Source organism: Crocodylus porosus, unplaced genomic scaffold (genome assembly GCF_001723895.1).
Source record: "Crocodylus porosus isolate Cpor-Errol unplaced genomic scaffold, CroPor_comp1, whole genome shotgun sequence".
Lineage (NCBI taxonomy): Eukaryota > Metazoa > Chordata > Crocodylia > Crocodylidae > Crocodylus > Crocodylus porosus.
The window spans coordinates 4,122,023-4,137,311 of record NW_017728907.1 but is presented as its reverse complement, the minus strand read 5'-3'; the positions used below and the strand labels follow the sequence as shown (position 1 = coordinate 4,137,311).

Genomic DNA, 15,289 nt, shown 5'->3' with positions numbered 1-15,289 from the left:
TCCCTTAGACCACCCCCCCTCACCTCTGCCAATCCCTCCTCTGGATCCGCCAACCCTTTCCCACACCCTCCCAGGGTTCTGCTAGCCCTGCCCAGTCCCACCTGCCCCTGCTCCCACCCCAAGTTACTTACTCCAGTTTTCTCGCACAGATCCCACAACCAGCAAATGGCTGCACACCCTAAATTCAGGTGGCTTAAAGTAAGCCACATGAACATAGACCAAGTATAGTGAATGAATATATGCGTCCCAAGATGTTAGGGACATTTATATATAAAGTTCAAAACAGTCTGGGGTTTAGTTTTTTGATAGGTGAGCTCTTTTCTTTTAGCTCAGTCTCACTGTTGGAACTGGCCAGCCTGCTTTTGTTTTGGATCCACAAGACTGAAATCAACAGGACTTCAATAAAGAGCTGTCACCATAGGAATTCACTCCCCTTAAATGGGCCACCAAATCTGAGCCTGTTAGCCATCAAGGAACGGTGCAAGACCTTGCTTCAGCCTGAGGCTGATTTTGGTTATGCTGGGTGGTATGTTCACATAACTTGCCTATTAACATACCCATGGAGGCAGTAAAGTCCTTGCAGATTAACAATGCAATGTATTTTTGCCTTTGTAAACCAGCACCTCATTTCTAAGATTACATGTTTCATTCATTAGTCATTATATTCTACCATGTTTCCCCATGCTAGTTCAATCTATTTCACTTATTCAGTACAATAGCATAGTGGTATCAAGTACCTTTTCCTATTTTACAAAACCTTACAGGAGTATTCCATAGATGATAACTTCCCCAACTTTACAGTAGAGCACTACCACTTTTAAATTAAACTCTGTATTTTACAGTGCAAAAGTGTACAGCATTCTCCTGCTGAACCGGTTTTTCTGGAATGTCAAAAGCAGATGCATCAACTAATTCTCTCAAGCTGACATTAATTTGTACATCTGCACTTTGCTTTTCCTCTATTCATTTTATGGGCTCTTGCTGATTAAACTAAAATAGGTACAGGTTTTGTAAGCCACTGGCAGATGTTCACTGTTCCTGCTTTTTTATGATTCTTGTACAACAGCAGGAACAGCCTATGTGCGAAACATGAATTTTTGTGAATTTGCCATCTCATACTGCTCTCACAGCACCAGCTTTCTAATGATAAGATAAAAACTTGGGAGGTAAGCTTTGATTATATGTTAGCTGCTGCTGCGTCCTTCAAAACCCAGAAATGCAAAATGCAGCTTATTTTCAAAAGTTGCTGCCTGTGGTTGAGACAGATGGTTTTTGGCAATATATTCTGTTTGCCATGGCATAATACTGTAGTCAAGTGCCTGGCTTCTTATCTGTGTGATGGACTAGCTGGCAGTGACCTAGCCCAAGGGTTTTGAAAGGGCAAAAGATGATTGGAGGACTTGGGATACCCTTTCCTCACCAATCTGGTAGTGATTTGGCCCAGGGGTTTTGAAGGGTTAAAAGATGATTGGAAGACTTGGGATTCCCTTTCCGCACCAATCAGGCCCCAGAGACTCACCCCCCTTCTTCCCCCTCCCCCCGTGTCCCAACTGGCCCCTTGGGTCACCTGGAGGGGGATAAAAGCGGGCAGCGTGGGCTGACTCAGGGGAGAGACCAGTGAGGGACAACAAGGAAGGAGCTTCACAGAGCTGAGCCAGCGGGGCAGGAGCAGTGCCCCAGGACAGCCTGAAAGAGCAGGACTCTGCAGGCAGCAGTTGGGACCCTCAGCAGCACGGCCGGCAGGAGAGGCTCCCCACTAGGCTCCAGGATTCCCGAGGGGAGGCTGCAGCCAGCAGGAGAGGCTCCTCTGCTCCAGCCAGGATCTGAGCAGTGACCCGAGAGGTTCCCAGCTCTGCTTCCAGCTCCTCCAGTCAGAGGCCAGGCAGCTTGATGTGAGGCCGGAGCTCCAGGAAAGTCAAGACCTCTAGCAGGGTGGACTAGCGCTACTAGTAGTGGCAGTGTTCCTGCCTACCACATGTGATATCTGGGTTCAAGTCCCAGCTGGGGTTGCTTGGAGTGAATTCTCTTGCAGTGGGAAGGGGCCATTGTGTTTTCTTCCCCTCCAGGTACCAAGGCCCTATATTTCCTTGTCATTTGACATTTTGCGCCTTTTTTATATTTCACCAACCCGAATTGTTTGTTCTGCTGTTCGTGTTTTATATTTTGTTAACCCTGTTTTTTGTCAATGACTGTAAGTGTCTAACCTTTGTTGAATCCTGCCCCCTTGGGGCATTGTAGTGTCCACTATACCCTCTGATTTATGCCTGTTATGTTCCCAGTATTAAAAGGTATATGGTTAAGTCCCCATTGGCAGTCTGGCTCTGCTCTATAGGGGGAGGAGAATCCCTACACCTCCCACAGCACTTGTGCACCTGCTTTGATCCCTTCAGTTGGAGAGGGGGTACCTCTTGGAGTACTGCCCAGGTTACATCTGAATATCAGTGTATCGCATGAATATTATATATTTAAACTCATGCCTCAAAGCTTGTTTCATTAGGTTGTAAGCAATGTTAGAGACAGTCTTGTGCAAACTGCAAATTATATTTGAAATTGTCCTATATTAACATGTTTTCTAAAATTTGTAATCCTTGTTGCACAGATTAGATCTCATATTTCCATGTGACAGGCCAGATTCTGTTCCACTTATGCTGATAACAGTCTTTATCACCTGATTCACAAAACAACAGCCTCAATCCACACTACTTCAAACTTCTTAAACAGCTTACCAGCAGACCTGTTGATTAGCTCCAGAAGCCCTAAACGGTCATTGTTCTGTCTGCCTACCCCAGTGAAACTGGAGAGAGACACACACACACACACAGACACCTCTAGGCCCTTAGCTAGCATACCACATGCTGGCTACAGGCCCTGCTGTAGCAGGGAGGAGGAAGGGATCTCTGCTTAAGCAGCGAGTGGTGAGAGGAGGAGAAGAGGGAGGCACAGGGAAGTCAGCAGACCCTGCTGTGCCTGTAAGTCTATGCTGTGGTCCAGCCAGGGAGTGGAGGGGAGGAACCAGCCGTGCTGTGGAGCAGAGAGCCCTGCCCAGCCCAGAGAGCATACCAGGATGCTGGGGGACTCTAATTTATCTTAAACCAGAAAGGGGTCTAGGACAGACATTGCATAAGCTGGTTTGAGACAAATCAGTTAAGTCTGACTGCGTTCAACCAGGTTTATCTCAAACCAGTTTCAGCCATTTTCAAACTGGTTTTTATGCACTGAACATCTGTTCTGTTACAGGTTTAAACCAGTTTCTGATCACTTAAACCAGTTTGTGTGTAATGTCTGTCCCTTGCCCAGATGGTAGCATTGGGTGGCAGAGGGGCTGGCTGGGGTATGAGATGGCTCTGCATGTTTGGCAGTGTGATTAGGTGGCAGGTAGAGGTCTGGCCCCCTGCTGCGTAGGTTGACTGGACACAACTGCAGCCCCCAGTCATCCATCTACACACGTGTTTTGGAGCAATAAAGCACTCTGCCACAAGATAGTACTGTGCCCAACAGTACTATGCTACAGTGCAGTGAATTAGTTTACTGTGCCCTAATACCAGCACACATGTAGACTGTTACACTTTAATGCAAAGCTAATTAGTCTACTTTGCAGTAGAGCACATGTGTAGATGCACCCATTTAGTACTAATATCAGGTACATTTCTGCTACTGTCAAATGCAATAATTCCTTACTGATACACATTCTGTGATCACTGCCTATACTCATAATTTTCTTTCCTGAACATGCCACCTGTGACCACCCTGCTTCATTTTACTTCTAATTTATAGGAAAGGAGCTATCCTTCCTTTTTCTCCACCATTTTCTCATTCTTATGTCATAACATATTTTATTATTCCTCAGCTTTTTGCTTATAAAGGGGCTAATCCTTGACTTGGGCTTGTCAAAGCATTTGTACTTTTGATATTTTTCTTCCATTTCCATAGTACTTTTCAAAGGTGAGGCTTAGTGGCAGGAATATGGAGAAGTGGCATAGTCTGTGCCTGTTTTGTACATAAATAAGATTTCGCTGTTGGACCATCTCTTTTTTTAATTGCTTCCTGAAGAACATCTCTTAATCTCAGTTACTCAGTATTTGTGGTTCACAGCTATAGTTTAAGTTTGAAAGAATGTCACTCTAATAATTTAATAAACATATAAAAATACTTGATGCTTAAAGAGAGCTCTTTTTCGTAGATTTCAAAGCAGTTTACAAAGGAACTGCTTTGTAAATTACTCCTATTCTTCTGATATAAGTACCTACTAATAAGTACCTTGGTCACTTGATGTTCCACCACATACGCTGTTGTCAGTACTCCTTACAACAATGCCATGGATCACATTTTTGACAGTTAATTAGTTGTAAATATTTTACTTGACCATAGATTATGTCATCTATTGACAAGGAGCTATATATTCAGTTAAGATTGGTGTTCTAACACCAATAATTATTGATATCACTTCAGTCCTGATAACATTAAATCTGCATATCTGTGACAACTAAAGTAGGTTAAATTAACTAAACTAAATTAACTAAATTAAACTAAAGTAACCAGACAACTGAAGTAGGTTAAATTCTACCCAATTTGCCATCAGCAGCCTCTGCAATCAGAATGAAGTAAGAATTACTACCAAAGTAATGTTAACAATGTTTATGTTTGTTTTACAGGTTGATGACCAAATGAAGTTGCTTCAGAATTGCTGGAGTGAACTCTTAATACTAGATCACATTTATCGGCAAGTGGTACATGGGAAAGAAGGCTCTATCCTTCTGGTTACCGGGCAACAAGTGAGTGTGCAGACTCAAAGAAGTATTGATGTGGGGGTTTTTTATTAATCATTTTCAAAATAGCAGGGGTTTAACTAGGTCAGAAGCACTCATATGCTCTGAGAGAGAGATTGGCTACAAATAATGTAGATAAAATGACTTGTGCGCTCTGTTTCTAGTCTGATGATTACAGTTAAACTTATAAAAGCAGATATAATCATAAGCACTTTGCTTTTCCAATATACTTGTATACTACTGTGATTGAAAGATAGTAGATGAGAAGTGAGTGTGCAGAACTTATATTTCCTTAGGGCTAAAATGGTTTCTGACAAAAATACCCCATGCTTTAGGTCTAAGCAATTACAGTTTATTTTCCCTTGAGAACCGTGGTTTAGTCAAAATAATCACCAGCCAATTCAGAAACATTGGTACCCTGCAGGTATTACCTCAAACCTTTCTTGTGCCTTAGAGATATGTGTGGGTGTGTAAAAGAGTACAGGAAAGAGGGAATAAAGAGGAATGCACACAAATCCATGAGACAGGAATTAAACACTGACTCGGAAGCAAGTATTGTGTACTGTAATATTGCTGAATAACCTCCAAATGGTAGTGTGTTGCCAGGCATCAGAAGTCCAGGTTGTCTGAAATGTAAGAGTAAATATGTGGCCAATTTATGAAATTAAGGAAACTATGAAAAAATCCAAATAAAATAGGGAGCTTTGTATCATGTATAGTTTCCAAAAGCACAATGGGCTTGACAACAAAAATGAGAACCTCATTCCTGGAAGCCTTATTCAAACCTTAATGGAAAAAAATACACTGTATCAATGAGAGATAGACTGGGTCTGTACATTTTATTCCTGATTCAAAGTGAAAACAAATGATGGTCCACTGGCATTAAAGTAGCTGCAAACAAAACTGCCTAGATTTATATGCACATGGGAAACAGCTCCTTTTTCTAACTACAGAGATACATCATGCTTGTCTGTATGCTGTATGGAATTTGCTTAGAGACTTAGTCATAATTTTAAGAATGCAGCTATTTCCCTATGCACAGAAGAACTGTTCTAAGTATCAGAAAGTCAGAAGGACAATCGTTTAGGTTTGTGAACAGAAGATTTGTCCAAAGAAGAAGACATTGTTTAGAGGTTTGGGAGTATGACTGAGCTCACACAAATCTCCAGATTCTAACTCTGGCTGTGAAACCGCCTCCTCCTGAAGTCTTAGGCAAATCACTTACCCTAATGAGCCAAAACTGTGCTCCCAGTAGCCCAGTTGAAGTGAAATTAGTGGGTTTTATATTGTTATTAGTAAAAGGACTCATTACTGCTTTATGACCAGCACCCTTAAATGGCTGTCAATGTTTAATAGCATATCTGATTCAGATGCTGTGCATTTCTATTTCTTAATTTTAAAATCTATGTGGGGTATACTGGAGAGTAGGCCATGAGTGCAATGTACAGTGGCTCACTCAAAGGAAAAGACATTAAATGTTGTGTTTTCTTTTGTTCTTGCTATGTGGGCTTCTCTATTCTATGAACATATTAAGTTCAAAGAAGAGTGTTTCCCTGTTTACCAAATAGGGATGATTATACTGACTTGTCTAACATACAGGGGATGTTGAGATGATTAATCTTTATAAAGCCCTTTCTGAACAAAAAATGCTAAGCATTACTGTGGGCATACTAACAGTCTTCTGTTCCTGGGTATTGTAGTAAAATACTGCCAAATTCGTTTTCTGATTAACTGCAGGCCAGCTTTTTAAAAATTATTTAGGCAACTAATTATAGTTTAGCATCAACATCTATGCACATTGATTTCTGTAGGAGGTAGGCACCTAAAAAACTTCAAAATCTGTCCCTCAGTCCCTCCCAGTGCATCCATTTTGCACTATAATAATTTCTTACTGCATTAGCTGCTTTTATCCTTTACTTGAAAAAATAGATGTGCATGTGCTCAAAGACAAAGCAGAGTATTCCATCACTGAAAGACAATAACGGGCAGAAGGCTATATATTAAAAGCATAGCTTACAAATCATCAGCTGTGTTTGGAAATTTTATATTTCCAGACAGAATTATAGTCTCAAACTAAATCAAAATATGACTAAATTGGACTGATTGCATCCATTTTTGCCCCAGCACTGTCAAGCTGGTCTAATATGTCCTCCTTTCAGACCCAAATTTCATGTATGCCTCTGATAGCATTATTCATTCTGAAGTTGGTTAAAGCTCTCAAAGAGTCCTCTGCAAAGAGTTTTGCCTCATCCATTGTGCACTCTTCCTCGAACGTAAAATGTTCAGAGAATAGAGAATCCCACACACCAATAACAGAAAGAAAACACAAAATTGAATGACTTCCCTACGGAGGCATTGGTCACTGCACTGACTGCATTGCACTATTGGCTTAATCTCCATTACATCTCATATGGATTTTTATTTGCAAATAGAGACACACAGGGTGTGTCTCCATGAAACGTTTACTGCAGTTGACTAATTAGCTCTTCAGTAAACATACTGGCATCTACACATGCAGGACAAGTAGGCTGGAGTAAACTAATTAACTCCACAGCAACATAGTTTTTTTGCTTGCTCCACAGCAAAGCACATGTAGATACTGATGTGGTTGGCTGGGGCACAAGGGTGCTTCCGTATGAGGGCTGTCTGCCAGCTAGCCCCATACCAGAGCACTGTTGTGCCCCTGGCAGCCTCTGCACAGCATGTTGAGCCAGCAGGGAACAGCCCCAGGCTGGCCGGCTGACCCCCTGGGTCCCTTGGCAGGAAGGCTTCTCTGACCTGATTCAACAGGCTGTGGTCCTAGGTGCACATTCAAATGGCACACCTGGGAGCAATAAACTCCAAAAGCAAAACACTTTGGAGTTTCTTGCTTCACATTAATTGCATGTGTAGATGCACCCACAGCAGTAGAATCAAATATGCTATTAAAGTCAACAGCCATTTAAGGGTGCAGGTCATAAGGTAGTAATGAGTATAAAACCTGCCTCCCCCTCTCCACCCCCACTGTGCAGCATAATTAGTGGGTTCTAGTCACGCATTCACATCTGACTTGAATCACTAGCAACATGGAATCAATTTCAATTCTGATGGAACTAATCGCAACTCCACTGGCTATGCCTGCTTCCACTGGGGATGAATTTGACTGCTCTCTGGAACACAGGCGACATGGCCCCCCAAGATTTGGCACTGTTCAGGATGGCAAACTGCGGCCCCACAGAGCCAGGCTCTGGAAAGGCCATGGCTTCTCCTTCAGGGCCCTCAGCAGCCGCGGTTTGGGCCCACCTTCCCTGCCGAGGGGGTGGAGGTAGCTTTACCTGTGTTCTGGCCAGTGGTCCACAGTTTGCCAGGCCAACAGCTTCCAGTCTGTAGTTTCTGGTCTGCAATTGTGCCCCCTGAGACTCAGGAGGCACCACTCACCCCTGCTCTAGAGCATCAGCCTTGTAATCTTGAAATAATTAAGGAAATACCAAAACTACTCCAGTATATGAGTAATTTGCCATTTGTGATTTGAGAGCCTTTAATTTAAAACACCATCTGTTTAATTGAAAATCAGGAGTAAAAGTTACTCATTAAAGGAACTGTTTTACAGAGAAGCTGATGGATTAACTTAAGCATCAGGTTTAAAATATATAGACTTGTTAGAATCACAGGTTTGAATCCAGGCAACAATAATGTAGCCTATTGGCTTTCTAAAACAGAAAAATTGAAATCATGGCTAACTTCAGGGAAAAGATTGACTGAGAAACCAGAAGTTGAGAGACTGCTTGTCTACATTGACACTAACGATCCTGCAATGCTTGTAAGGAACCCAGTGTCCAGCTGAGGGAACAATATAGGTCAGCCCACACGGCTCCTGAAGGGGACAGAAAAATCAGGGGCAGGGCAAATGGTGGTGCAGCCCACTGCAATGGTGGTGTGTGAAGTCCTGTTGTGAATATATGCTAGTGGCAGAAGGGTAAGCAATAAGTGCTTTGATCCTGGCTCTCCGGAACGTATAGCAATTACATTGCTACCGCTTACCTTGCCACTGGAGATGGATCTGGGTCTGAATTTGGTCCATGAGGACCCCTGCAGTCTGGATCCAACCTGAGTCCCAAAGGAGTTTGACATCCCTATTATTGATCAAAATACTTTCACCTCTGCTTTCATGCAGCACACTTTGAACTTGATGTGGACACTGGAGTCAGGAGTGGACTGGCCAAGTTCGCCGATGACACCAAACTTTGGGGTAAAGCATCCACACGAGAAGACAGGCGGGTGATCCAGGCTGACCTGGACAGGCTCAGCAGATGGGCAGATGAGAACCTGATGGTGTTCAACACCAAAAAATGCAAGGTTCTCCACCTTGGGAAAAAAAAACCTACAGCATCCTTATAGGCTCGGCAGTGCTACGCTGGCTAGCACTAAGGAAGGAAGAGACTTGGGGGTCATCATTGACCACAAGATGAACATAAGTCTGCAATGTGATGCTGCAGCTAGTAAAGCAACCAAAATGCTGTCTTGCATCCATAGATGCTTCTCAAGCAAATCCCAGGATGTCCTTCTCCCCCTGTACTCAGCCTTGGTGAGGCCGCAGCTGGAGTACTGCATCCAGTTTTGGGCTCCACAATTCCAGAAGGATGCGGAGAAGCTTGAGAGAGTCCAGAGGAGAGCCACGCGCATGATCAGAAGTCAGGAAAACAGACCTTATGACAACAGGCTGAGAGCCATGGGGCTCTTTAGCCTGGAAAAGCGCAGGCTCAGGGGTGATCTGATGGCCACCTATAAGTTTATCAGGGGTGACCACCAGGATCTGGGGGAACGTTTGTTCACCAGACCGCCCCAAGGGATGACGAGGTCAAACGGTCATAAACTACCACAAGACCGTTTCAGGCTGGACATAAGGAAGAATTTCTTTACTGTCCGAGCCCCCAAGGTCTGGAACAGTCCACCATTGGAGGTGGTTCAAGCACCTACATTGAACACCTTCAAGAGCAAATTGGATACTTATCTTGCTGGGATCCTATGACTCCAGCTGACTTCCTGCCCTTTGGGCAGGGGGCTGGACTTGATGATCTTCCAAGATCCCTTCCAGCCCGAATGTCTATGAAATCTATGAAACTTACTGTTTGCTTCCCTAGTACACTCTATGGCCATGTGTAGACAAAACAGGGGCCCTAAATTGAAGTGGTGGGTTTTAAAAAACACCACTTCAATTTAGGGCTGATTAAACCCCCATGTCATACACAACCCCCACTGACTTACCTGCTTCCCCGGCAAGGAGGGGAGGGTCCCTGGGAGATGCCGGCAGGCAGAATGGTCCCTGGGCTGGAGGGGGGGGTGCTTTACTCCATGGCAGCTGCAGCCCCCACAGGCGGCACACACCCGCAGGCACTGGGCTCGAGCAGGCCTGGGGGGCACTGCAGACATGGAGGGAAGCATGGGCCCCTGCACAGCTCAGGCAGGCAGGTAGGCTCCAGGGAGGGAAAAAAAAGAACAGGCTCACCACTTTTCTTGGGCACAGCCTGCCTTCCCGCGCTGCTGCCAGGCTGCCCGCAGGGCTTCCAGCAGAGCAGTGGAGTTGCATGGAGCCTGGCTCTTCTCTCTGTGGCTGTAGGGGCAGCAAACCAAAACTCCTCAAATGAGTTTTTGTTTGCTGTGCCTCACGTCATTTAAGGCTCATTATGCCGCTGAATTTCCTACAGTTGCTGGAATAAATGCACAGTACGCCGCTGAGGCATGCAAACACCAATACCATTAAAGCAGTGCAAAAGCATTTAAGCCACTTTAAAATGTCATGCACACCTCTCGTTTCATCTACACATGCCATATGGTACCACTCTGCCACTATAAAACTACGATACAAAGCCTACATCACAGGATCTTTATTTTATGTTTGGAAAACCCCTTGCATTTTATGATGGAAAAGAGCTATTTAAGTTATTTATTTATTAACAACCTTGCTGTTATTGATATTACTACAAACAAGATTACAGCAAAACCTTCAAGAGAAGGGTTTGTTTCTGGATGTCACACATTTTAAATTCAAGCCCAGTCTTTGATAATCCAAGTCCTATATTATTTTGTAGAAATGAAGGGCTCAATTACGAGGTAACAAACCTGATGGAACCCATGGCCTTCCTCCTTGAATCCCTGCTCAAGAACTAGTCATACTCAGCCCACTGTTCTCTCCTGCAAAGGTCAGCAGAGAAATAGCGTGAACAAGACTCAAAACAGCACCCAATTCCATGCAGCAAGCCAAAATGGGTGAGGAGCAGGAAGCAACCTCTGTAACTCCCAACAGTATTGAATCAAATACAATAACTCTAGGTGTTCCCATTGGGTTGCCATACTTCATGGAGCTGTGCCTCTCTTCAGCCATTTTTTAGGCCCTGAGGAGAAAAAGTGCAATCAGCAACAAAGAATTGAACACTGGGCCTTACACACAAATACTTTGTTTTGTTTTATTTTCATTTATTTGGCTGGAATTTCAAAAATGAAGCTCTTTTGTGCACTTATTTGCAGAAAGCAGTTTTTCAAATCATTACAACTCTTCAGCAGTTCTTCAGAAATTAGTTCCTCCCTGTGCTACACATTTCATTTTCTGCACTAAGTGAGGCCCCTCAGCAATAGTAATTACCATTTCAAAAGGAAATAAAGTAGCACACGTACATTTTATACTTCTCCAAATTTCATAGTAGAAAACAACCAAAGAATGATTTGCTTTGTAATAGTTAATTGTAAATCATAACCAAATTGGTTCTGAATGCCATATTTCACAAGCTAACTATGTGGTATATGATGGCAACAATTCCTCCTAGTTAGAGAAACTTTAATTTCTCCAAGATTAAAAGCAGCACTTTGCTGTATTTTCTACACTAACAGTATGCTGCCATCTTTCCTGTATCCAGGACTCAAAAAGACTGGCACATTACAGACTGGTGCAGAATACCATTGTTCTTGCATTTTGCTGCAGTAGTCAACACATACCACTTGACATACAGTCCAGGCTGCCCATATGCGAGTCATTCATTTTGCTCTTATCCACATTTGGTTCATTCTTGCTGCAAAATTCTCTCTACTTAGTATGGTCAGAGCAATGCAGATACAATAACCAGCCCAAATATTTACCTAAAGCTCAGGGTTATTTGAGGTTATATTTTCACCCTATTGACTGTCAATAATTGTTTGAAACACACCACATGGTTGCACGTTTCCAACTAAGTTTGTAATGCAAAAGGTAGATACAGAGATGGGCTATAATTAAAAACCCAAATCTATAAATGTCCACAAGTTCTGGAGCAAATTTAAATCTGAATTTCAATGTAGGTTTGAATTCTGTGGTTTAATCTTACCTCTAGGTGGAAGACTTTGCAGATCCTTTTCAATTCTCCTGTGTTTTTCAGTGTTGTTTTTGAATTTGCAGCTTTGTTTTCTTTTCTTTATGCTGCTACCATGGTATCTGTGCTATATATCTGAAATATATTACTCTTTACCTTATGTTAAGGATTCCCATTTGCGCTTGCAGTGCAGTTTCTAAATTAATACATTTCATGTGCTTAAGGCAGAACTTTTGAACTAACACCATATGTCCCATTACTGTGCAATATAGATGTGGGATTTTTTTTGGATTAGTCCACATTATCAAAAAAAAATTAGGCCTTAAATGAGAACTAGTTGATATATAGGCCTGATTTTGGCCATCTAATGAATGTCACCCACTACTTTATTAGAGAAATAGAATTTGCAGCCAATATTCAATGATGGAACCTAACACAATAGCTATTGTCTAGGGCTATACGAAGCTTCAGTCCCTGATTTGATTCAGCAGAGATTCGGCCTAATTCAGTGGTTGAATCTCCAAATCCAAGTCAAATCAGAGGACCTTTTAATCTCTCCAAATCAAATCAGAACCCTCCAAATCAATTTGGAGAGATTCAGAAAGATTCAGTGATTTGGACATAGACACAGCTTTAAATGTTCTTTATACATACCTCTAGGTAGCAGGTGACTTGTGAACGCTGTGATGGTGGGGCACATGGAATGTCCCCACAGGAGTGTGGTGGGCTCCACAGCACACACAACAGGAAACCTGGAAGTGGACCATAAGCACTTCTGGTTCACTTCTGGGTCTGTTGCCCTGTGGGGTCAAGCCAACTCTCAGGATCTCAATATTGCACTGTTAGACAGGAGAGTGTGACACAATTGCACATATACAAACACACAAATCAATTAGGTGCATACACACACACACTACCAGCTCAGGCACAGACGCATCCAAACCAGCCTAGGCACATGCATACCTATCACCAATTCAAGCACATAGACTATACACCCCACAGTTAGACACAGATCACTAATTCGTATATCATGCACACAATGCCATATATATATACACACTCAGCAGTTCACACACATACAACCCACCTACACATACACACAGGTAACTTCCTAACTTGGATGGTGTGCTTGGAGTACCTGGGATACTTGGGGGAAGGTTAAGGTGAGAGAGAGAGAGAGAGAGAGAGAGTTAAAGTGTAGGGAATGAAAGTTGCCAGAACCAGGATTAGAACCAGTGGACTACAGAGAAGCTGGCTGAGGAACTGAGACTTGGGTTTACTTCAGGTAGACTGCAGCTGGAAACTGAGGCAGACTGCTGAGATATGAGGGGAGGGGAGCAGATAAGTGGTGACAAGGAGGAGACAGCCAGGAAAGAAACTGAGGCAGAAACCTGGTTCCTTAGGGGAAAAGGAAAAGGAAAAGGCAGTAGGGATAAGACAGTGGCAAAGAAACAAAGGCTTTGGAGGCAGAGAGGAGTTGAAGGCAGGTGTTGGAGGTGGCAGTGAGCCAGAAGCGGGACAGGGAGAAATGAGACAGAAGTTAGAAGGACAAGAAGCAGAGACTGGAGCAGGGCCAAACCTTAGTAAAGCAAAATCCAACTTAGGGGTCCAAATTACAATTTAATTACACAGACAACACACTACACAGCCCCATGAAGTTATTGGTTCACACACTCACACTCACACACACGCACACCCACACACACTCACAATGGCAGCAGGAGAAAGAGACTCAGCGGAAGGGTTGGAGTCTAGGTAGGGAAGAGAAGCAGAGTCTAAGTCCTTGGTTGAAGAGGAGGTGGGGGGTGATAGATACCGATTCAGGCTGGAAAGGGGTCCTTGGCCAGTAGATGTTGTCCAGGGGGGGTCACCAGCAGGGCCTCTGGGTAGATAGGTGGTGTGACATGGTGCTGGTCCAGATGGAGAGGGCGTCCCACTGGCTCTGTCTTCACTGCCCCTTTTTATAGAGGCAGACCTTATGTGACCATAGTGACAGGAGGCATGCCCAGACAAGGGTCAGCCCCTAGCATACTGAGCATGTGTGCTTCATGCAGGGATGTGCAATTTCAGGTGTCTGTAATGGTGGGGTACAATGGTAGAGTTGCTGGTTCTGCAGGGTCTTTTGTCTTTGAAATGCTGGGTTCTTGTCTCTGCTCCTGGGTGAGGTCTGTGGTTCCTGGATGAATCAATGTGAGGTGATGGCCCAGTCATTACAGGCCATTCAGTAGAGACTTGCTACCATTGTATTTCAATCATTCCTAATCACTCTCATTCATCTGGGAACCAATTTAAATGGGAGGGGTACGTGACTCATACAGTTGCAACACAGGGGATGCCGGGGCAGAGGACACAAGATGGAAACTTGACATTACTTTGGTTCACTTACAAAACACAGGCCTAAACCACACAATATCCATATGAAACAATAAAAATCAATATGAAAATGATAATAATACAATATACAACAGTAAAAATCAATACACACCTAATAATAATACAATATAAAACAGTGGATATACAAAACCAAAAACTTGCTACCAAAATAAAAAAGTTAAAACTTATCCTAAATCTGAGCTCGCTTACACTTGTCTCTAGGGAATAGAGAGAGAAAGAAAAGCCAGAAATAATTGGGGAAGGGAAGGGAATGCATATCTATCATGTGTGTGTATATATATATGTATTAAAAAAGAAAAACTTGGGTTTTTGCTACAGGTCTGCCAGAGAACACGTGGGAGCTCCCCCCATGCCCTCCTGGCTCAGCAACTGGTACCTCCTGGATATGGGGGGACACCTGGGGTCCCCCCATAGCCAATTGCTGAGCCAAGGAGGTGTGGGGGGCCCCTCAAAGCACTTCTGAGTTTGCCACTGAGCACATGGGCTCCCTGCCCCCGCACTCCTGTGGGATACTCCATTCGCCCAGGCATTGCAGTGTTCATGAGTCATGCCTGGTACCTTGACCTTGAGGTATTTAAGAAAAACATTGAAAGCTGTGTCTATGGCCGAATCTCAGCATCGAATCTTCAGATTCAGATTTGGCTGAATCGAATCAGGGACAGTGATGTGAATCAATAAATTGAATCACTGTCCCCAATTCAGGCCAAATCTGAATCGAATAGGGCCCATTTCACACACCCCTACTATTGTCATAATTTATACGTAAAGCAGGCAATGGTAATAATGGTTATGTTTTGCATAAGGTTGTAT

General features: G+C 43.4%; 1 protein-coding gene across 1 annotated transcript in view; it reads left to right on the top strand.

The window, feature by feature from the left end:
* The window catches only part of NR5A2 (nuclear receptor subfamily 5 group A member 2), a 118,982-nt gene that overhangs the window by 54,463 nt on the left and 49,230 nt on the right, over positions 1–15,289 (top strand). Inside the window, exon 5 of the mRNA XM_019530685.1 lies at positions 4,653–4,772. Within this exon, the coding sequence (XP_019386230.1) occupies positions 4,653–4,772 (120 nt within the window). The remainder of the gene's footprint in view (positions 1–4,652; positions 4,773–15,289) is intronic.